This window comes from Nycticebus coucang, chromosome 6, assembly GCF_027406575.1.
Source record: "Nycticebus coucang isolate mNycCou1 chromosome 6, mNycCou1.pri, whole genome shotgun sequence".
Classification (NCBI taxonomy): Eukaryota; Metazoa; Chordata; class Mammalia; order Primates; family Lorisidae; genus Nycticebus; species Nycticebus coucang.
In genome coordinates this window covers 128,447,093-128,471,427 of record NC_069785.1, presented here as the reverse complement: position 1 = coordinate 128,471,427, position 24,335 = coordinate 128,447,093, and the positions used below count along the sequence as shown (strand labels likewise).

The 24,335-nt window shown below is 38.2% G+C and overlaps 3 protein-coding genes across 3 annotated transcripts; all 3 read left to right on the top strand.

The window, feature by feature from the left end:
* The first annotated feature begins 1,966 nt into the window (after window positions 1–1,966).
* LOC128588487 (olfactory receptor 143-like) lies at window positions 1,967–2,911 on the top strand. The gene has a single exon (XM_053595318.1). The coding sequence runs from the start codon at window positions 1,979–1,981 to the stop codon at window positions 2,909–2,911; it is 933 nt and encodes a 310-aa protein (XP_053451293.1). The 5' UTR covers window positions 1,967–1,978.
* A 9,242-nt stretch (window positions 2,912–12,153) lies between these two features.
* On the top strand, window positions 12,154–13,086 carry LOC128588320 (olfactory receptor 8B3-like). The gene has a single exon (XM_053595055.1). The coding sequence runs from the start codon at window positions 12,154–12,156 to the stop codon at window positions 13,084–13,086; it is 933 nt and encodes a 310-aa protein (XP_053451030.1).
* A 6,550-nt stretch (window positions 13,087–19,636) lies between these two features.
* Window positions 19,637–20,569, top strand: LOC128588273 (olfactory receptor 8B3-like). The gene has a single exon (XM_053595000.1). The coding sequence runs from the start codon at window positions 19,637–19,639 to the stop codon at window positions 20,567–20,569; it is 933 nt and encodes a 310-aa protein (XP_053450975.1).
* The last annotated feature ends 3,766 nt before the right edge of the window (window positions 20,570–24,335 follow it).

The following is a 24,335-nucleotide window of genomic DNA, read 5'->3' as shown; positions in this document are numbered from 1 at the left end:
GCCAAAAAAAAAACTGAAAAAAAAAAAAAAAGTTTATGGGAGAAATAATGTCCCCCAAATCAGCAATTTACAAATGGATAACTCTTATAAGAAGGGATGGAACCAAGTTGAAGGTGAAGGCTGCAATGGCAGATCATCTGCATCAATTTGCTAGAAAAAAAAATCATCTTGTTTGTGTCCTAATGGAAGTACACCAATAAGTAGCAGCAGAAACAACATCCAACATCATAGACATCTCTCTTGGTTCTGCTTCCATCATTTGGACCGAAAATTCAAAAGTTGATAAAACTTTGGCCTTGATGAGTGCTAAAACCATTGCAGTTGTATCAACTGCAGACAAGAAAAGATCTTTCAAAAGAACATTTCAACTAGTGATATCAAGATCATGAAGCATTTCTTCAAAGAATTGTAACTTTCTACTACTAGTGCAACCCTGAAGACAAAGCACAATCAAAACAATGGCTACAAAGACAGAGGAGAAGATTTAGATGGTGACAACTCACGCACATATGTGTGGGAGAGACACTATTGGCATCTAATGTGCAGAGCAGGGCTGCTAATGCATCCTGTACTACACAGAACAGTATCACAACAAAAAAGTGTTCCCGTCACAAATTTCAAAAGTGCTATGATTGTGAAACCTTGATTCACCTGAATGTGGATGAGGACCAGGGAGAGGGATACTAACATCCATCAGGCTCTTTTCATGTGTCAGGCACATTTTAACACCTTATGTGAATTAACTCATGTGATTCCCAGCACTCTATGAGATAGTTCTATTATGAATCTCAATTCATAGACATACTTAGGGCTATGTAGATACAAATATACATATAGGAAGGTCAGGGAAGTTCTATCACTTGTCTACTCTCTCAAGTTAGAACTTTAAGAAGTGTGCATTTAAATTCAGTCTGATTTGAGGGTCCAGTCCCAGTCTCTCAACCACTTTCTGGCATCTCTTAATGAATGTGAAGTCCACAGGCTTGAGTAGTGTTAAAGCTCTGATCTAATATCTTACTAATGCGATCCCAGGGAAAAGTCACAGAAATGGCAAGTGACTGTGCCCCTGGACCTCCCTCTTGTAGAACGGTGCACAGACTCCGGTGGATGACAAGGGGGTGACAAATGGGAGCCACCCACTACTCTGCATTGGGGATTAGAATTTCCTGAGGTGAAATTATAAACCAAGCAGAACATTGAGTCCCAAAGGATCTGATGGTAGGTCTGTGGCACAGGACATAAACATAGGCTCAGTCATATCTCCCCTCAGGGGCTCATCAAACTTTGGAGGAAATAATAAAGCAGAAGTAATTTTCTGTGCTTCTAATCGATCCTTACAGAACTGTGGAGCATGGGTAGAGTTCATTTGAGTTAGCTGTCCAGGAGGTTCATACAAGTGAAGCGAATCAGATGAGAAAACTGCAATAGAAATCGTGGCAGGTTCCCTAGATTCCCTCTTCTGGCACACCAAAGGCTGAAGTCTGCTCTACGGGCTGTCACCTCCTCCTCAGCAGAAAACTCGACCTCTCAGGACAGTGGAGGGAAGGGCCCTGAATGTCCAGCAGCGGTCAGGCCTCCAAGGGTAGGAATGTGAGCCTTGAGTCACTCTTATCTTGATAATTTTCTTTCAAACACAAAGCAAGGGTTGTGGGGTGGGGACACCACCTATTTATTGCTCTTTCCAGGCATAATCCCTAGTGGAGCCTAAGCGAAGGGAGGGAAAGATGTGCAGAGAAGATGTGAGGTCTACCAGTATTCTCTCTCGACAGAGACACAACATGGGTTGGAGGAAGAAGGAAATGGGAGATACTTGGGAATCACGATGAAAAGTCCTGCTTTTTAGATGCCTTCTTTTGTGTTTTCAGACAATCCTGAGATTTTCAATCACCAGATTCAGCTCCCTTTCTGGAGACAGAGTGAGCGTCCCTTGTCAATGTCGCCTCTACACCTTTTCCTACAGATCACATCCGTGGAGTGGATGGTGGTGGAAAATGCCTCTTCAGTGACAGAGTTCATTCTTAGAGGATTAACAGATCAACCTGAGCTCCAACTGCCCCTGTTTTTTCTGTTCTTGGTGAACTTCATGGTCACTGTGGTGGGAAACGTGAGCTTAATCAATCTAATTGGACTGAATTCTCACCTTCACATCCCCATGTACTTTTTCATCTTCAATCTGTCCTTCATTGATCTCTGTTACTCATTCGTCTTTACCCCCAAAATGCTGATGAGCTTTATTTCAGAGAGGAACATTATCTCCTACACAGGATGCATGACTCAGCTATTTTTCTTTTGCTTTTTTGTCAACTCCGAGTGCTACATGCTGACCGCCATGGCCTATGATCGCTATGTGGCCATCTGTAAGCCCCTGTTGTACAAGGTCACCATGTCCCCTCAGACCTGTTCTCTGCTGATGTTTGGCTCATACGTGATGGGGCTTGCTGGTGCCATGGTGCACACAGGGTTCATGATCAACCTCATCTTCTGTGATTCCAACATCATCAACCACTACATGTGTGACATCTTCCCCCTCCTCCAGCTCTCCTGCAGCAGCACCTATGTCAATGAGCTGGTGAGTTCTGTTGTTGTGGGCACAGTTATTATAATATCTAGCCTCATCATCATTATCTCTTATTCTTTGATTCTTTTCAATATCCTTCACATGCCCTCAGTGAAGGGTTGGTCCAAAGCCATCAGCACCTGTGGCTCCCACATAATAACTGTTGGGCTCTTTTATGGATCTGGGCTGCTTACTTACGTTAAGCCATCATCTAGTGGGTCCCTGAGCCAGGGGACATTTTTCTCAGTGTTTTACACCAACGTGATTCCCATGTTGAACCCTCTCATTTACAGCCTGAGGAACAAGGATGTCAAACTTGTTCTGAAGAAAACCCTGAAGAAAATGACAAATTGAGTATAGATAGATTTGGTGCTGTTTTAGTGTCACCATTGCTGGGTCTTTCTTTCCTCTTCCTTCTCTTCCTGGTCATGTTCCTCTTATTCTTTCCCTTTTCTTCATTGCTCTAGAGTTTTATTGGTCTTAACACAATAATTAAGAAAATGCCAGGAAGGCTATGTTAGCCAGTGTGATGAAAATATGTCCAATGGTCTATAAAACCAGTGTATGGTACCCCATGATTGCATTAATGTACACAGCTATGATTTAATTAAAAAAATAAAAATAAAGAAAGAAAGAAAGGGAGAAAAGAAAAAACAAACAAACAAAACTATTAAGAATAGAGTATAAATATCTTACCACAACAAACAATTAAGCAAGGAGATGGTTATGTTAATCAGTTAGATGTAAGCATTCTACATTGTATATCAAATCAGCACATTGTACCCCATAAATGTATTAATGTACACAGTTATGATTTAATAAAGAAAAAAAGAAATTTCAAAAAAAAAGTTTTATTGGAAAGATTCCACTTTAATATCCTTTTTTCCTCTCCATGCCACGTTACCTATCTGTTCTTGGACTCGGGAGGCCCTTGGTCCCATGGTGACCCTAACCTGATCCTTAATCTCCTCACCAGATGGAGATACTGAGCTTTTCCTTATCCTTTCCTATGTAAGTAAGGATTAGGATTCTTGCTATTTTTCTCATGTGGATGAGAATGCAAGATAAGCCAGGGAGTTGAATGCTCTGTGACAAGTGTCTTTCTTCCTTGTTTTCTCTGAAACAATTACAGAGAGTCCTTTTTGGTTTTAAAGGTATTAGTATTATTTAATACTTTATTAATCCTGAGAAAGGATAATGAAAATTGTGAGAACGTAAGACAATTTGTAACGATTTCTAGAATATTTCATGCTTATTTTAGTTATGGTTCTTATTATGAATTTAGAGCCTCACATCTATAATGGAGCTGTATGCCTTATTGGACTTCTCATAGATGTTTGTGGATGAATGAGGCTTACCACTGCACTCACCATAATGACAGTCCATTTGTCTACTTTTATTTTGTAGTAATAGAATTGACATTTCCCCTGAGTTGTACATGTACATGTGTATTATGATAGTGATTTAAAATTATACAGTAATATGTTTGGTGATTGAATAGTGTCACATGTAATGTCAAGATTCTTTGCCCAGCTGTGTAACAAAGATTCCCATTTGGAAAGGAAGACCTAATACTTCCTTTAAAAATAGACAATAATATATGTCATGAATCTTGTCTGATTGGGATTTATTTTCCCAATTTCTAAATTAGACTTCTCTCCTTTGCTTCATGAAAGAAAAAATTAATCATGAAAACCATGTTGTGTGCCAATTTTTTTTTCCAAAGCCTATAAAATGTTAAGTCTCCTTGTCATGTTCTTCAGTTAAGGAAATGGTATTTGATTTGCTCAAGTCCACAAAGCTAATGATGCAGAGCCTGAATTTGAACCCATTATCCATTCCATGAAGAAATGGAAGAAAAGAAAGGGGAATTGTGAAGGAATAAAGAAAAGTGGGGAGCTATTTCAGAATGGGCCTGAAAGTGGGGATTATTTGGGAATGATGCCCTGAGCTAGGATACTGAGAGATGATAGTCCACGTTTTCAGACCCAAATGGAAAAATGCTCAGGTCTCTGCAAAAGTTTGAGTTCATGGTGGGATAAGCAGAGTGAACGACAAAGAAATACTTCATACAGATTTTCTTGTAATAGTGATCATTTTCTGAAATGGTGAGACTGAAGAATTTAAATTAAGCCTTCTTTGGGAGACATGTCACGATTTCCAGGAAGGCTTAATAGGGCATAATATCTAATATGCTTGTTACAGTACATGGATTATGCCATCATTTGGAAACCAAAATGAGTTATTTATAATAAAAACAGTGGAAAAGTTTCCAAGATTTTATTTTGTGTGTTGCACAGAAGTTATACTTTCAATTGGCAGTTGCCACTTTGGATAAAATCAGGGTAAGATGCCTTCCAAAGAATATTTTATAGGCAGGAGAAATAGGCAATTGTTGCTGTAAGTTTATATTTATGCAAAGAGAACACTATTTTTGAAAAGTTGTAAAACATTAGTATATAAGAATATCCTTAGATGAGCTCAGCACCTGTAGCTCAAGCGGCTAGGGCGCCAGCCACATACACCAGAGCTGGCAGGTTAGAATGCAGCCTGGGCCTGCCAAACGACAATGAAAACTACAACCAAAAAAATAGCTGAGCATTGTGGTGGGCTCCTGTAGTCCCACCTACTTGGGAGGCTGAGGCAAGAGGATCGCTTAAGCCCAAGAGTTGGAGGTTGCTGTGAGCTGTGACACCCAGGGTGACACCTTGAGACTCTGTCTCAAAAAAAAAAGAGTATCCTTAGATGATGATGATGCCAGTTAAGTAATTTATTTCAATGTGATTAAATTTATTGCTCTTACGCAGAGGGTCAAGTATTTGTATTTATCTTATCTCACAGTTTTAATATTGTTTAAAAGTTTTATTCTTCAAGCAGAATCTGAATGTCTGGTCTTTGCCCTTATCTTTCTTTTTCCTACATTCTTTTTTTCTTTTTCTTTTTTTTAGGCCAGGGCTGGGTTTGAACCCGGCACCTCTTGTATATGTATATGGGGCTGGTGCCCTACTCCTTTGAGCCAGAGGCTCCACCCTTCCCTATATTCTTTCTAGTGCCTCATTAAAATTATTTGGTTTGCATCTTGCTCTAAAGTATGTATTTTAGAAGTTCATATGCATTTACAAAGATATAGAATGAGATGTATAATATCCATGTCTATAAACCTTCTTACTTATCAAAAAGGTAAAATGTAAATTACAAGCATTGTGTGTACCCTGTGGTCTGAAAACCACACAGGAGTAGCCAGCAATCCCTGGTGGAGAATGAATCAACATATAGATTTACTGAGATCTGTGAAGTCAAGAGGCTTATTTTTCAGGTAGAATTTCTTGTACTGTCTGGCAAAAGTAACTAATTTAACTTTTTAATTAAGACCATCGTTGTAAGACTTACCACTAAAATTATTTAAATGAAAGCCTATGATTTCTACAAGTAAATATACTGAGAAAATTAAATGCAAAGTAATTTAGGATGTATAAGCTTATTTCACAATTATTTTATGTTTAGAAATTTTGTATGTGTAATTTTGTAAAGGTGTAGATATTTTTGTATGCATCTTTCTTAGCCCCTTATCGTATCATAGTTTCTCCGTACACACAAATTAACTGGAAAAACTTTGCTTTACTTATGTTCAATCCCATATATACATATGTTAAAAAAATGGCAAATCTTTTTTGTCACATAACAGCTTAACTAAGTTATTTATAATTTGTTTTAAGTGGAAATAAGGTTTAACTTTTAGAGAAAACACCAAGTTAGAAATCTCAGAACCTCTGTATTTTAATGGTCATGGAGTGGTGCCTGCTTACCAATCAAGTTCATTTCATCGCCTGAAGGAACTGAAATGTTTTCAGGTCCTTGAATTGAAACAGCACCAAGGCTGACTTAGCAATGGAAAGGTTTTTGGGCACTTCTCTCCAAAGTTCTTTTTTGTGAGTAAAGATTAGGGACAGAGTAGAGTATACATGTCAAAACATTTATACATTCTTGGTGTGTGTCACACTTTATGGGGGCAAGACATGATTGCAAGAGGGACTTTACCTAACAATTTCAATCAGTGTAACCTGGCTTATTGTACCCTCAATGAATCCCCAACAATAAAAAAAAATAAAAAATAAAAAATAAAAAAATAAATAAAAGAAAAAACATTTATACATTTATAAAATTAGGCGAAGGCTGTGTTAACCAGTTTGATGTAAGCATTCAAAATTGTATATAAAATCAGCACGTTGTACCCCATAAATGAATTAATGTACACAGTTATGATTTAATAAAAAAATTGTTAAGAGGAGAAAAAGGAAATTTTAGAAAAAAAATGATAGGGGACAGAGCAGAAGGAATGGCAAGTGGATTATAGGTTAAGCTATTGCTCCTCGGCCAGTTGGATTTGATCTGGAATAGCTGGAGCCTCAGTCTCCTGGCTCTAGCAGATTGTAGCCCGGAAAGGGGCTCCTGGGAGGCCAGGGATATGGGAACGAGAATAATGAGACATAATTGCATTCAATGTTCCATTTTAAAAGTCCATCTAAAAGGATGCTTCACTATGTGGACACCAGCCACAGCTGTCACCCACAGAAGGGGCAAAGCCCACTGTGGACAAAAGGGCCATAGAGCTGCTGGTGGAGTCTCTGTTTCAGGAGCCCGAGGAGCACCATGCCCAGGGTCAGGTACTGCTGACTGTGGTCTAGCCTCTGACTCCCGGCTGCTGTGTCTTCTTAGCACTGTGTAAGCTAGTGTGATTGCTCCAAAAATGCACGTTTTCTGCAAGTTAGGGCATCTTTGTTACTGTGAAATATATGCAAAGGAAAAGTGAATTGACTCCAAATCAATTCAGTGTATAGATAATTGTTGACAAACAAAAAGATCTCTTAATATTACTTGAATATGATTTTAGCTTTAAATATCTAGAATTTATAAAAATAATTTTACATTTTGCTACTTACGTTTATATTCAATCATTTTTGTTATTGTTGATTGTAAAAATTTGAGGATTATGATTATTAAGAAGTCTGGATCAGGCTCGGTGGCCGTAGCATAGTGCTTACGGTGCCAGCCACATATGCCAAGGGTGGTGGGTTGGAACAACTGCAACCAAAAAATAGCCAGGCGTTGTGGTGGGCACCTGTGGTCCCAGCTGCTTGGAAGGCTGAGGCAAGAGAATCGCTTAAGCCCAAGAGTTGGAAGTTGCTGTGAGCTGTGACATCACAGCACTCTACTGTGGTGTGATGAATAGAATAAGACTCTGTCTCAAAAAAACCAGTCTGGATCAGTAATTAGCTGCTCAATTCACAAAACCTGATAGAAACAATTGTTCCAGTAGCAAGTACAAATTTTCATTCAGCATTATGAAGATATTTTGTTGGTAAATATTATCTATTAAATTCTGATTTAGTCATAAATCATGTATTTTGTATTAAAATAATTTTTCTTAATATGATAAATATTGAAAATATTTGGCTCACACTCCTAGCACTCTGGGAGGCTGAAGCAGTTAAATCACTTGAGCTCAAGGGTTCAAGACCAGCCTGAGCAAGAGTGATATCGTATCTGTGCAAAAAATAGAAAAACTGAGGTAGGAGGATCACTTGAGTCCAGGAGTTTGAGGTTACTATGAGCTGTGATGGCACCATGCTACTCTAGCCAGGGTGACAGAGCAATACTCCGTCTCAAAAACAAACAAACAAAAAAAGAAAATACTGGCTTCTCTTATTTGATCATCAAACATACTATACACATTAAAAAGTTCACAAAACATGCATTTATACTTTAATAATGAAAGAATCAATGTGCTCTCTACCTAAGTCATAACAAATTGCCAAATTTTATTCTTGTCAGCTATCGTTTCCCCCCAGTGGATGTTTGGGTCCCCAAAACCTAATCCAACAATGCAAAATAGGCAAGTGGATAAGTCACTTATTTAGTCTTAGTAATGCAAGTAGGCTAGACGGACTCAGTCCTCATAGTTAGAGAAATACTTGTATAAATGGACTACTGTTAAAACAGAAAAGTGAAGTTCTGCATATTATAGTTTTATGAGTTTTTAAAAGTACCTTTCCATTAACTATTTAGTAGGCTTTAACATTTAGTAGGATCATACGAATAATATACTCTGGAGAGAAAATACCTAGAGAATGTTAGATAGCTGTGTGTTACTACAGGTCTCCACTCTGAACTTTCCCAGGCCCCTGGAATGTATTCCCTTTGATTCCTGGGCCTGAATCATTACACTTGGCCATTCAAAATATGTTGATAACTTTGCTTTCTGTCTGTTCAGGACCCTACTGTTGTTATTTTTCATTATATAATGGTTTCTTACATACTAAGCTTTCAAGAAATAAACTGTCGGAGAAGTAATGAAAAATAAAGATAATTATATACAACCTAAAACAAGCAAGCTTCCAACCTGAGTTCAGAAACTATAGAAAATCTACTCTATATACATAGCAGACTATATTTTCCCTGCAGAAGAGAACTAGTTCCCCTGGTTTTGTTGCCTTTCTATTTAAGAAAAGGCTTAATTCTAGGTAAACAGGGGATGAATAGTCATGGAAGGGGTGGGGTGTTTCACTATCTTGATTCTAAATGGTTGGAAGTTGCTCTGCCCTCCCTCCTGTTTTATTAAGAGTACTTTGAAATTTTGTTTTGAGACCTCCTTTTTTCTTTTCTTTTCTCTCTCTCTCTCTTTTTTTTTTTTGGTAGAGTTTTGGCCAGGACCTGGCTTGAACCCATCATCCCCTGTATATGGAGCCAGCACCCTACTCCTTGAGCCACAGGCGCTGCCCTTGTTTCGAGACTTCCTGACTCAGACTATGCTCCAGCAAAGCCCAAAGCAATGCCCAAGACAATACGTAAATCAGTATCTGTTAGTTTCCTGTTTCAATTTTTTCTACAGTGTTTAAACTTTTGTTGATCTCATACTGTGTATTTTTGACTTCAAGCATGGTATTTTAGTATCTCTTGAAATTCTTACTGTTTTTTAAATGTTTTATGTATCTTCTTAAATTCTTAATTCCTTACTTTCATAGATATGGAATATATTGATAACAGCTATTTTATTGTCTATTTTGACTAAATTTAGCATATACCTCATTTTTGGCTGTTTCCTACACATTGATATTTCTCTCACTGTGGGTTAAATTTTCCTGCTTCTCTTCATATTTGGTTTTAAACTAGTTTTGAGTTGGATTTTCTGTTTTTTGAAGCATAAGATTTATAATCATTTCAAACTGAAATTAGCAATATGTAAATTTTCTCTTAGATAAATTATATAGGTTCATGTCCTATCATTATTGTTGGTGATAGAAACACGAACTCACTGTAATAATTTTCAGTGAGTGTAATGATGAATGATCTATCAGAAGTTATGAGAACATATGTAATGACAGCTGATATTTATCTATTTACTGTCACCAAGCACCATTCTGCCATTTTACTTACGTTATCTCATTTAATTGTCATAACCCAGTAAGGGAGAGGTTATTACTATCCCTATTTTAGAAATTAGAAATCTGAAGCATAGAAAAGTAAGGAAATTGCCCAAGACAATATAGTTAGTAAGTGTAGGGGAGGAGAGATTCAAACACAGGACCCTGAACGGCATAGCTCCCATTCTTTTCTATGAAGAGAAAAATTTGATGGTCTTATTTACTTAATGTTACATTTAAAGACTGAGCAGGACACTCAGGTAGAAACTTCCAGGGCAGCGCCTGTGGCTCAGTGTGTAGGGTGCCGGCTCCATATACCGAGGGTGGTGGGTTCGAATCCGGCCCCGGCCAAACTACAACAAAAAAATAGCCGGGCGTTCTGGCAAGTGCCTATAGTCCCAGCTACTTGGGAGGCTGAGGCAAGAGAATCGCCTAAGTCCAGGAGTTGGAGGTCTCTGTGAGCTGTGACGCCATAGCACTCTACCAAGGATGACATAGTAAGACTCTGTCTCAAAAAAAAAAAAAGAAAAAGAAATTTCCAGTTGGTATTTATAAGTAAAATCTTTACAAGAGATGTAAGCCATTAAATGTTGTTTTGGTGAAATATCAGGAAAGAAAACACTCAAAGTGACTGACATATGATCCTTGGTACATGAGAAAAATAAGCTTCTACTATAAATAGATTTTTAACTCAGTATTCTTGAATGTGAAGCCAAAATTTTTCTAACTGATAACAGTCATTGAATACATTACCTAGATAGTAAATGGGACAAATATTTTAAAACATGAATATCTTGAAGAGGAATTTCCAATTTCCAGCTAAAAATAGAAGGAAGACTGGAGGTATGCCTTGTAGGAAGTTGTCACTATGGTTGTGGGAAGAACCCAAACTACTGATTTCCTTCTAGAGTTCAAGATGGTGGGGAGACGGTGTTTGTTTTTGGCTCTGCCTTGGTGGATGTTCAATACCTAGAGTGAAGGGAAAACTTGGGTAGACTATCGAATCCCTGAGAAACTAAAGACAGAACACAGTCCAGGATGTAAATACAATTCCCTCATTTCCCTATTACTCCTGCGATCTGTTCCCTGGGGAAAACACTGAGTAAGCTTCTATTCTGTTTATAACCAAGTGCACTGTATCATTAAACTCACAAAAAATCTATGTCTTATGTAGTAGTTGCAGTGCTAATAATAGAGACTGTTTACTTTTCTTTGTTGCTTGAGAGGAATCAAAGTCATAATCATCAATTATGATCTTAGTGCAGAAATGTTTCCAAGACATAGCAGAAATTAAGTCTGGATGGGATTCTCTTAGAATCAAAGAAATCTCGACTGGGGATCTTAAAATTTCTCTTCCAGGACCACAGGGAAACAACACAGGCAAGAAAAGATCAAGGTATTCTGGACTAAGACTGGTGAGTTTCTGAATTCTGTCAATATCCTTCTGTTCTGAGATGGAAGTCCAGGGATCTAAGATATGCCATTTGCCCCCATGTTGTGTAATCACTGGGTTCAAGAGAAACTTGTCCAAGAATGTGTTTGAGGAAAGGAGTAGAGAACGTTCAGAGACATTGGTGGGCCCAGTGGTTGCCTTATCTCTATTACTACGTGTGCCCTCCATGGACAGAAACCACTATATTCTAGATCAGTGGTTCTCAACCTTCCGAATGCCGCGAATACAGTTCCTGTGGGTTGCGATCTACAGGTTGAGACCGCTGTTTCTAGACCGCCTTTTTACTGTGATTTTGGAAAATAAGTTAATGTCAAAGACACTGGTTCTTTCCTTTTGGATTAGAAATGAGAGTCTTGGTTCCCACACTTCAAAGGATAAGCTGCCTTGGAGGCAAACACCAGGCAGGTAAGGGCTCCGTGTCTGATTTTCCTGAGGAGGAGAGGGCTCCAGTGAATGAAGAAGTGATGAAGTAAGAGAATGACAATTTTCTCGCACCTTCTTCTTTATTTCCTGCTATTTCCAGAAGTCTTTTTGCACACAGGAGCTCTGGTCTTCACTCTGTAGAGTAAGTTGGTGGTGTCTGTAAAGGCGGGTTTTATGGGTCCAGGTTGGGGTAGTGTCAGACATTCACAGACAAGTGTGGGCAGACCCCTGGTGGAAAGAGCTGAGTTGTCCTTTAATGAAATGATGTTTTCTGTCTCCATAGATCCTCTTAGAGAAGAATGGCTCTGGAAAATGGCTCCTTTGTGACTGAATTCATTCTGGTGGGATTAACAGACCAGCCAGATCTCCAACTGCCCCTCTTCTTCCTGTTTCTAGTCATGTATGGGGTCACTGTGGTGGGAAATTTGGGCTTGATAATTCTCATTGGACTGAATTCACACCTGCACACCCCCATGTACTTTGTCCTCTTTAACTTGTCCTGCATAGACCTCTGCTATTCTTCTGTGTTCACACCTAAAATGCTGATGAACTTTCTATCAGAGAAGAACATTATCTCCTACAGGGGGTGTATGACACAGTTGTACTTTTTTTGCTTTTTCGTTATTTCTGAATGCTATGTACTAACATCAATGGCCTATGATCGCTACGTGGCCATCTGTAATCCACTCTTGTATAATGTTACCTTGACCCCTAAAGTGTGCTGCAACCTTATGCTTGGATCATACCTGATGGGCTTCTCTGGAGCCATGGCCCACACTGGATGCATGCTGAGACTGACCTTCTGTGATGCAAACTCCATCAACCACTATTTCTGTGACATCCTGCCCATGCTCCAGCTCTCTTGCACCAGCACCTATGTCAACGAGATGGTGGTTTTCACTGTGGTAGGCATCAACATCACTGTGGCTAGCCTCACCATCTTGATTTCTTATGGCTGCATCCTTTCTAATGTCCTTCAAATCAGCTCCAAGGAGGGCAGGTCCAAAGCCTTCAGCACTTGTAGTTCCCACATAATTGCTGTTTCTCTGTTCTTTGGATCATGTATGTTTATGTATCTCAAACCGTCTTCTGCTGGGACCATGGATGAGGGAAAAATCTCTTCTGTTTTTTATACTAATGTGGTTCCCATGACAAACCCCTTAATCTACAGCTTGAGGAACAAAGTTGTTAAACTTGCCCTGAGGAAAATCCTGAGGAGTAGAAAGTTTTGATTATCAAAACCATGTCTGTGTTTATGTGATTATAGGACAAGGACATTCCGTTCATTTAATTGCAATATCTTAGTGGCAGCCTTGGTATTGTATATCTTTTTACCATGGTGAAGAAAATTTGAGTCTTTTCTCAATTTGTTTACAATTTTTTAGAGTAAGTATTCTTTCTTATTACTATTTTCCCAATTGTTTCCATTTGCAATGTTTCCTGTTTAGGAATAATGTTAAAAAAGTAATTTGTTTATTTTTTTTTTCCTTTGCTATGATGCACTTCTTTTTCTTTCTTCTGGAAAAAGATTTCTACTTACGCAAAAAATCAAATAAAGTAGCAGTAGGACAACATTTTGTGTGTGGGGATTCTTTTGAGATTTATCTTTTATTGGTTCGTATGTGTATATTTTCAAGGTACATGTGATAATTTAATATATCTGTGTGGGTTTTCATATCTTCTATTTGTAATGTGCCATTAGAAGCTTGAACCAGGTGACGTGGCTCTATTCCTATCTGTACATCCTACACTGGGCAGGGTTGTGTGTCCTTCAAATGCCAGCATTACAGATATAGAATATTTCACAATGAATATCAAGTATAACCCATTCTGTAGCTATAGCATATACATGAAACTTCTGTTGGTAGAGATTTCCATGTTTGTATAACCCACCCCCCATATGCTAGGTTGTTCATATACATTTATCATATGCAGAGGATACTGATTTACATAAAGTCTCATAATTTCTTAATGAAAAAGCCTAGACTATAGCTTTCCTTTCTGATTTCAGATCTACTACTATTCTAGTATGCTTTTTGTCTACCTAATTTTCAAATGTTTTTTTCAGTAGATGTGCGTATTTAAAAAATGTATTTAAAGTTGACTGTTCCCTCTTCCTTGACGATATGTAGGTTTTTCTTATGGTGATTGCTGCTTTTTATATTTTTTTCAGGTTATTGTGAGGATACACACAACTAGGTCACAATTTTTTCATCTGTTAGGTAGAGTCCCTCTTGTAGTTGTCTCACGCATCCAAAAGGTGTGCCGTACACCCTTACCTTGTGCTCTTTAAGTGGGAGAACACCAACCCTGCTCTTCTCTCCTCACTCCTTATCTCCTCTCCCTCCAAGTCAAATAGAATTAAGCTGTCTTCCTATTTGGGTGTGTGTTAGATCATCTACTGGCTTTACAATAAAGTACACTGAATACTTTCTTTTCCATTCTTGTGATACTTTACTAAGAAGAATGTGTTTCAACTCCATTCAGTTTAATACAAAAGACGTAAAGTCACCATCTTTTCTTATGGCTGAATAGTATTCCATGATATAAATGTACCACAGCTTGTTAATCCCTTCCTGAGTTGACGGGCATTTAGCTTGTTGTCACATCTTGATGATTGTAAGTTGAGCTGCGATAAACAGTTTAGTGCAAATGATAAAATGATTTTTTTACTGCTGGGTAGATGCCTGGTAGTGGGATTACGGGATCAAATGGGAGGTCTAATTTGAGTTGAGGACTCTCCACAGTTCTTTCCACAAAAGGCTATTTTAGTTTGCTGTCCCACCAACAGTGTGAAAGTGTTCCCTCTCCCTCTACATCCACGCCAGCCTCTATAGCTCTGTGAGTTTGTGATGTCTGCTATTTTCACTGGGGTTCAGTGTATCTCAGGGTAGTTTTTGATCTGCATTTCTCTGATGCTTAGGGACGATGAGCATTTTTTCATATGTTTGTTAGCCATTCGTCTGTTTTTCTCAGCAAAGGTTCTGTTCATGTCTCTTGTGCAGTGATACATGAGAATGTTTGCTCTTTTTGCTGTTGAGTAATTTTATTTCTCTATAGATCCTAGTCAGCAAGCCTTTGGCAGATTTATAATATGCAAATATCTTTTTCCATTCTGGAGCCTGTCTATTTGATTGTTGTGTCCTTAGCTATGCCAAAGCTTTTCAGTTTAATTAAGTTTCATTTGTTTGTTTTTGTTGTGGTTGCCTCTGAAGTCCTCTTCATAAAAATCTTTCCCTAGGCTACATCCTCAAGAGATTTTCCCATACTTTTTTCTAGGATTTTTATTATTTCATGTCTTAGATTTAAATCTTTTTTCCATGTTGGGTTGATTTTTGTAAGTGGTGATAGGTGTGGGTCCAGTTTCATTCTTTTTTTTTTTTTTTTGAGACAGAGTCTCACTATGTCCTCCTCGGTGGAGTGCTGTGGCGTCACAGCTCACAGCATCCTCAAACTCTTGGGCTTAAGCAATTTTTTTGCCTCAACCTCCCAAGTAGCTGAGGCTACAGGTGCCCACTCCAACACCCAGCTATTTTTTTTGTTGTTGTTGTTGCAGTTGTTTAGCTGTCCGGGGCCAGGCTCAAACCCACCACCCTCGGTGTCTGTGGCTGGTGCTGTAACCACTGTGCTACGGGTGCGAGCCCTGTTTCATTCTTTCACATGTGATTATCCACTTCTCCTGGCACCATTTATTGAATAGAGGTTCTTATCCCTTTAAGAGACTGGTTTCATCTCTCCGTTTTCTATTCAATTCCATATGTCTATGTCTCTATTTTTGTGTCAATACTATACTGTTTTCATCACTGGAGACTTGTAATATAACCGAAAGTCTGGTAGAGAGATGCCTTTGGCATTGTTTTTATTACTAAGAATTACCTTGGCTATATGGGTTTTTTTCTGGTTCCATACAAAATGAAGAAGTAGTTTTTCCAGTTCTTCAAAGTATGTTGTTGGCATTTTTATAGGGATTGCATTGAATCTGTAGATTGCTTTGGGTAGTATAGACATTTTAACAATGTTGATTATTCCCAGCCAAGAGCATGGCATGTTCTTCCATTTGTTGATATCTTCTGCTATTTCATTAATTAGGCCTTCATAATTCTCTTTGTAGAGGCCTTTCACCTATTTTGTTAGGTATATTCATTTTCTTTTAAGCTACTGTGAGGGGAATTATGTCTTTGTTTAACTTCTCAACTTGGTTGTTATTTGTGTATACAAAGGGTACTGATTTGTGGACATTGAGACATTACCGTATTTCTTGATCACTTCTAGGAGTCTTCTGGTGGAGTCTCTGGCATTTTCTAAGAACAATATCATATTGTTTGACATCCTCTGCCCCCATTTGGATGCCCTTTAGACCCTTGCCTTGCCTGATTGCATTAGCTAGAACTTCCAGCTCTGTGTTGAGTAGTAGCGGCGATAGAGGACAACCTTGTTGGTTTCGGTGTAAGTGGAAAAGATCTTGGAGGGAAGGAGCCCAGAAACATTTTATTTAGGCCAGGACCCAAAGTGGCACATAACCAATTAGACGTCTCTCTGTAGGAAATGTTAATGAGGTTTTAGAAACTGCATTGCAATCCAAATTAGTGTCTGTTCTGTAGATCTGCTTCAATTACCAGAGCCATGTAAAACATGCTATAATCTGAACAAAATATCACAACTGTAATTCAAATCAGAAGCGACACAGCAGTTAGTAACTTTGTATTGAGTCTCGTAATACTGGGTTAGAGAATTTTATATCTCACTTTCCTGGATACTTTGACAAAGCATTGACTTGAATCTTTGAATGAAGGTTTCCAAACTAGTGAAGTCTGTAGACACAAGATTTAATGGTGATTTTAACTTGCTCTTGGCATTTTTCAGACAAGAGCCTTCTGATATCCTCACCAAAAAATAAGAAGAAAACACAGAACAGAGACAAAAGAACAAAACAAAAGGTCTTTACTTAGTTCTTAAGTATCTAACCCCCACTATTGTCCAAGGAAAGCTCAATTTATGGAAAGTAATATCAATATATTGATCTCTGCTTCTTGAAACTGAAGTTTGAAATTGGAGCTCATTATAGAAAGAGTAAAGTATGGTAATAGCATATTGAGCATCTTGTAGACAGGTGTGAAGTAAATTGTACAGAGTGAAGTGCAGTCTGTTACATCTCAGAACTTTACAAGATATAAGATCTTTAAAGGTAGCACATCACTTTTTTAACCATTTAGAAACTTATACTCTCAGTTTTTAGTACTTCACTGGTAATCAAATAATATTATTTGAATTAATTAGTGACACTGAGCCACCATTGTGTGACACTGGTAGCCACACAATGCTACCAACTTAACCTAGTGAGTCACAGGGGTTGCTTCCTGCTTTAGTCTGTCCAGATCATTTTTTTCTGTGTACATTAGAATTGAGAGTTGAAAATAAGTTCTGATATTTGCTATATTTAAGGTAGGAGTTTACCTCTTAAAATCAGAATATGTTATTTTATTCAGCTTGATAAGCACTCCTAAGCCTTAGGAACTTGGGCTTTCTAATGTAGATTTTCACTTACATATCACCAAAATCACTATCTCTATTTTTACGAATAAACTCAGTTTCCACTTCTAGATCATTTCTTACCATCACCCCCTCATCACTGAACTTTGACTTAGAAGTATTGTGTTCATCCATGAATTTCTTAAAGTAAACCCCCAGTGAGAACCTGGTGAATCTTTTCTCCGAAAAGATGGACTCAGATCCTGCAAGCCAATAAAATATCCTTGCACTGTACTTAGCACCGGGAACAAAGGAGTCAGCGGAAGCTATCTTTATCCTTCCATAATTTATAGTTTTTAGGGGAACACAGGAATTAAGGGGGCAACAATTTCCAGTTGTGTGTAATAATGAATGACCTATCAGAAGTTATGAGAACATATGTAATCACAGCTAACATTTATGTCTATTTACCATGTGCCGGACACCAGACCACCATTTTACTTATGCTATCTCATTTAATTGCCACAGACCAGTGGAGAGGTCATTATTACTATCTCTATTTTAGAAATTAGAGATCTGAAGCACAGAGAAGTTAAGAAAATTGCCCAAGACAACACCTTTAGTAAGCATAGGAGAGGAGGGATTCAAACACAGGACCTTGAACATAGTAGCCCTCACCCTTTCCTATGAAGACGAGAAATGAATGATATCACTGCTGCAATGTCACACTGGAAGACTGAGCAGGACACTTAGGTAGAAATTTCCAGTTGATATTTAAAAGTAAAATCTTTACAAGAGATGTAAGCCATTAAAAGTTGTTTTGGTGAAGTTCAGGAAAGAAAACACCTGAATGACTGACTTATGATCTTTGGTAGAGGAGAAAAATAAGCCACTATCGTAAATCCGTTTTAAACTTGGCATTCTTTAACGTGAAGCTAAAAATGTTCTAGTTGATGACATTCTTTGAAAGTTACATTCCCCAGATGTAACTTTGAAAGATAAATATCATGAAGGACAATTTCAAATTTCCAGCTAAAAATAGAAGGAAGACTGGAGGTATGCCTTGTAGGAAGTTGTGACTATGGTTGTGGGAAGAACCCAAACAACTGATTTCCTTCTAGAGTTCAAGATGATGGGGATATGGGGGTTTATTTTTGGCTCTGCCTCGGTGGATGTTAAATACCTAGAATGAGGGAAAAACTTGGGTAGAATATCGAATCCCTGAGGAACTAAAGACAGAACACAGTTGAAGATGTAAAATACAATTCCCTCATTTCCCTATTACTCCTACGATCTGTTCCCTGGGGAAAACACTGAGTAAGCGTCTATCCTATTTATAACCAAGTGCACTGTATCACTAAACTCACATGGAATCTGTGTCTTACATAGGGGTTCAAGTGCTAATAATAGAGATGGAATATTTTTCTTTGTTGCTTGAAAGGAATCAAAGTCATAATCATGAATTATGATCTGTCATTCAGAAATATTTCCAAGGCATAGCAGAAACTAAGTCGGCATGGCATTCTCTTAGAATCAAAGGAATCACAACTGAGGATCTTAAAATTTTTCCTCTAGGACCAAAGTGAAATAACAAGGATATAAAAGAGCACCAAGGTATTCCGGAGTAAGACCGGTGAGTTCCTGAATTCTATCAATGTCCTGCTGTTCTGAGATGGAAGTCCAGGGATCTAAGATATGCTGTTTCCCCTCATGTTGTAAATCCTGGGATTCAAAATAATAAACTGATATAAGAATGTGCTTGAGAAGGCAGCAGAGTATACTCAGAGACGTTAGTGGCATAGTGGGTGCCGTATCTCTAGCAGTAGGTATGTCCTCCAGGGACAGAACCTACTATGGTCTAGATTTATAGCTTTTCTACTGTGATACTGGGCAATAAATTAATGTTTAAGACAGTGGCTCTTTACTTTTGGATTCCATGAGAGTCTTTATTCCCACCTCAATAAAGTCTAAGCTGCATTAGAGACCAACATCAGGCACTGAAGGCCTCTATCCTATTTTCCAGGAAAGGAGAGGGGGCTCCAGTGAATGAAGAAGTGGTGAAGTAAGAGAATGACAATTTTCTCGCACCTTCTTCTTTATTTCCTGCTATTTCCAGAAGTCTTTTTGCACACAGGAGCTCTGGTCTTCACTCTGTAGAGTAAGTTGGTGGTGTCTGTAAAGGCGGGTTTTATGGGTCCAGGTTGGGGTAGTGTCAGACATTCATAGACAAGTGTGGGCAGACCCCTGGTGGGAAGAGCTGAGTTGCCCTTTAATGAAATCATGTTTTGTTTTCAAAGATCCTCTTAGAGAAGAATGGCTCTGGAAAATGGCTCTTTTGTGACTGAATTCATTCTGGTGGGATTAACAGACCAGCCAGATCTCCAACTGCCCCTCTTCTTCCTGTTTCTGGTAATGTACGTGGTCACTGTGGTGGGAAATTTGGGATTGATAACCCTAATTGGGCTGAATTCACTTCTTCACACCCCCATGTACTTTTTTCTCTTTAACTTGTCCTTCATAGACCTCTGCTATTCTTCTGTGTTCACACCTAAAATGCTGATGAACTTTCTATCAGAGAAGAATGTTATCTCCTACAGGGGGTGTATGACACAGTTGTACTTTTTTTGCTTTTTCGTTATTTCTGAATGCTATGTACTAACATCAATGGCCTACGATCGCTACGTGGCCATCTGTAATCCACTCTTGTATAATGTTACCTTGACCCCTAAAGTGTGCTGCAACCTTATGCTTGGATCATACCTGATGAGCTTCTCTGGAGCCATGGCCCACACTGGATGCATGCTGAGACTGACCTTCTGTGATGCAAACTTCATCAACCACTATTTCTGTGACATCCTGCCCATGCTCCAGCTCTCCTGCACCAGCACCTACGTCAACGAGCTGGTGGTTTTCATTGTGGTAGGCATCAACATTGTTGTGCCTAGCCTCACCATCTTGATTTCTTATGGCTGCATCCTTTCTAATGTTCTTCAAATCAGCTCCAAGGAGGGCAGGTCCAAAGCCTTCAGCACTTGTAGTTCCCATGTAATTGCTGTTTCTCTGTTTTTTGGATCAGGTGCGTTTATGTATCTCAAACCATCTTCTGCTGGGGCTATGGATGGGGAAAAAATCTCTTCTGTTTTTTATAGCAATGTAGTGCCCATGATGAACCCTTTAATCTACAGCTTAAGGAACAAAGATGTTAAACTTGCCCTGAGAAAAATCCTGAATAATAGAAAGCTTTGATCAGTAACTGTACCTCTTTGTGCATGCAGTTTGGGACAGGGATATTTTGTTTATTTAATTACAATATGTTAGTGGCAGGATTTTTATCCTGTATCTTTTTATCATAGTAAAGAAATTTTGACTCTTCTCTCACTCTATTTGTTTTTTTTGAAATAGAGTCTCACTTTAGATAGAGTACCATGGCATCATAGCTCACAGCATCCTCAAACTCTTGGACTCTAGTGATCCTTTGGCCTCAGTCTCTTGAGTAGCTGGGACTCTAGGTGCTCTCCACAACGCTTATCTGGTTTTGTAGCAGAGAAGGGGTCTTGGTGTTTCTTAGGCTGGTCTTGAACTCCTGAGCTAAAGGGATTCTCCTGCCTCGGTCTTCCAGAGTGCTAGGATTATAGTTGGAAGGCTCCACGCTGGCCTTCTTTTAATTTGTTTATAATTTTTAGAGTAGATATTCCTCTTTTCTTTATTATTTTTATATTCTTAACTTTTCAACATTTCCTACTTAGAAATAACATTAAGGAAGTAGTTTATCTCTTTTACCCCCTTTGTCATGATGGAATTCCTTTTCTTTTGGAAAAAGAGTACTAGTTATGCAAAAAAAGAAATCGAATAAAGCAGCGTGAGGACAGCATTGGTATGGATTTTTTTTTTTTTCTGAGACAGACTCTCAAGTTGTTGCCCTGCATAGAGTGCTATGGTATCATAGCTCACAGCCATCTCCAACTCTTGGGTTCAAGCGATCCTCTTGCCTCAGTTTTTCTACTGTTTAATAGAGATGAGGCCTCGCTTTTTGCTCAGGCTGGTCTTGAACCCATGAGCTCAAGGTTTCCACCTGCCTTGGCCTCCCAGAGTGCTAGGATTACAGGTGTGAGCCACCACCTGGCCTGGACTTTCTTTTTCTAATTTTATGTTTATTGATACATGACAGATGTGCATACGTTCCAGATGCATGTGATAATCTAACACTTGGGTGTGGGGTTTCTTATCTTCCATTTACAATGTGACTTTGCAAGCCTGAAACAGGTCATCTGGCTGTACTGTCTGCACAAACTACATGGGGCAGGGACGTGTGTCCTTCAAATGTCAGTGTCACAGTTATAAAATATTTCACAATTGAGAAGGGACTCTGAGAAAGGGGCTTCAAGGGGGATGAGAAGAAAATCTGGTCTGCTGAACTAGGAAGTCGGGAGGCCCCATAACAACGTGGGTATAAAGTAACCTAGGTAACCATCGATCAATAAAAAGAGATAATCAATGACCAATAGAACAGGGCAACACTGCCCGGAGGTCCAGAGAGGCCAATGAAAGACTTGCGGCCAATTTTAAATGGAATATTGAATTCCCCTGCAGGCCTTTGTCTCCTCTCTCTCACCCTTTCTCCTTCACGAGAGGGACCTAATTCCAACTTACTTTGGAAGAAAGGTAAAATCTCTCTTTGTTACCTTGAAACTGGTATAGAGTACTTTTGCTTCGATCCACACTGCCCGTGCCATTCCAGTTTTATTTTCAATTTCCACTCACTTTTGCTTTTCCTCCACCTTGGCTGAACTTTCTAGCTTCGTGGAATAATCCAACCAGGTCAACTGGGTTCAGGGAACCAGGACCCCTGACTCTAACAACACTGACATCAAAATATAACCAATTTTTAGCTGTATAGTGTACATCAAGCTTCTTTTGTGACAGATTTCCTGTTTATTTTTGTGTATCCTAACAGAACATGCTGGGTTGTTAATATACATTTATCACAGGGAGAGGATACTGTGTTCAGAGAGAGTAATAATTCATGTAAAGTCACACAGTTTCTCCTTGAAAAGCCCTAGAATATACGGTTCATTCTATATTTCAATTCTACTACACTTTCTACTATACCTTCTACTTAATTTTATAATTCTTATTTGGTAAATAAGAATTCACTTGACCAAGCAATGATCATTAGGAGACATTTAGGTAGACGTAACCAAAGATATACTTACTGAAGTGGGAAAACTTAATAGAATGCCATTCCAAAAGGACTTTCTTTGAATATGCAAACTAAAAGATATTCTGGTACTATGTTTGTAAATCATTAATGCAATCATGGGGTACAGTGTTCTGGTTTTATATACAATTTGAAATATTTCCATCAAACTGGTTAACACAGCCTTCATGGTATTTTCTAAGTTATTGTGTTAAGACATTTATATTCTACATTTAGTAAATTTCACATGTACCCTTGCAAGATGCACCTAGGTGTGGTCCCACCAATTACCTTCCCTCCACCCATCCTCCCTGGTCCCCTCCCCTTCTTTTCCCCTTTCCCCATATTCTTGGGCTATAATTGGGTTGCAGCTTTCTGTAAATCTTTTCTAATGACCAAAATAACAAAATTCAACTGTGCTCATAAATTTCACTATTCAAATCAACTAATTATTGATCATTAATAGACATTTTATATCTACTTACATAGGATTCACATTTTAACAAGACTTCTTACTGTGGAACTTTTTTCAAATTATAAATAATTAATTATAAAATACATGAAAAGGAATTATAGTGTTAGATTGGAATACGTTCTGGAAATGTGAAATATCAAAATGAATAGCTTACAATCCATATCGATGTTTATCTCGGTTTTGTTTTAATGTGAAACCAGAGACACCTTATACATACTCAACCACAGGCAATTCATTAAATGATATTGTAAAAGCATTCAATCAGAAACTCTGTAGACTTTAAAATTAATGGTGTAGAAAACATGAACATAAAATTATGTATATTCTGGGAGGTGCCTGTGGCTCAAAGGAGTAGGGCGCCGGCCCTATATGCTGGAGGTGGCAGGTTCAAACCCAGCCCTGGCCAAAAACTGCAAAAAAAAAAAAAACAAAAAACAACTGTGTATATTTTATGTACACTGCTTGATGTAATAGGAAGTTGTTGGCATTATATAAAATCTGATTCCAATATTTAAAATGTATATTTTATGTATGCCTGCACACACATACATACATTTGCATATTCTCAAAAAATATGCGGTTTTTCATGAGTCTGCATACTAAGTTTAATTTTTGCATTTCATATTATTTTTTTCTGTTTTCCACAGTGGACATATGTTAGTTTTGGAAAGAGAAAAAAAAGTCTTTTAAGATGATAATGCAAGCTAGGAAACTGTCAGAAGTTAACATAGGAAAAATACCTAGATAATATACAAGTATCGGGTTTGATAACAAGTTTTCAAATACAGCACAAAGGAGATAATCTGTAAAAGAAAAAAATGATGTTGGGCCTCATCAAACTCAAAACTCTTACTCTCAATCTCTCTCTCTCCCATCCCTCTCTTTCCTTTTCTCCCACTGTCTCTTTTTCGCCCCCTCCAACACACATACACACATATACACACACAGCTTATTGCATTTTTCCAACAATGGGCTCCTGGTAATTAAGACTCCAAGGAGATCTTCTATTTTGTGAGGTAATTTATTATTCAAGATTTTGTTCTTGATAATAATAAAATTTAAAAAATTTATAAACAATATGCTACAAAATAAAATGCATCGTTATTATACAACAACCATTTCAGGTCTGAACATTATGCACAATAGATGTCTGTGTACATTAAGCTATATTTACAGCATTTAATGTATAACTTCTACTGTGTTATAACTGATATTTTTGTGTGATAGTACGCTGGTAATTTATTTCGGTAGCATCACGGCTTGAACATATTCAATCTAAAACTTAACATTTGGATCTCATTTTCAAGTCAATGTCACTAGAGAACTGGAAAAAGGTGTCA

What these genes read in the sequence shown, in the direction of transcription:
- LOC128588487 (XM_053595318.1), top strand. Translation starts at nt 1,979, where the DNA reads ATGGTGGTGGAAAATGCCTCTTCAGTGACAGAGTTCATTCTTAGAGGA.
- LOC128588320 (XM_053595055.1), top strand. Translation starts at nt 12,154, where the DNA reads ATGGCTCTGGAAAATGGCTCCTTTGTGACTGAATTCATTCTGGTGGGA.
- LOC128588273 (XM_053595000.1), top strand. Translation starts at nt 19,637, where the DNA reads ATGGCTCTGGAAAATGGCTCTTTTGTGACTGAATTCATTCTGGTGGGA.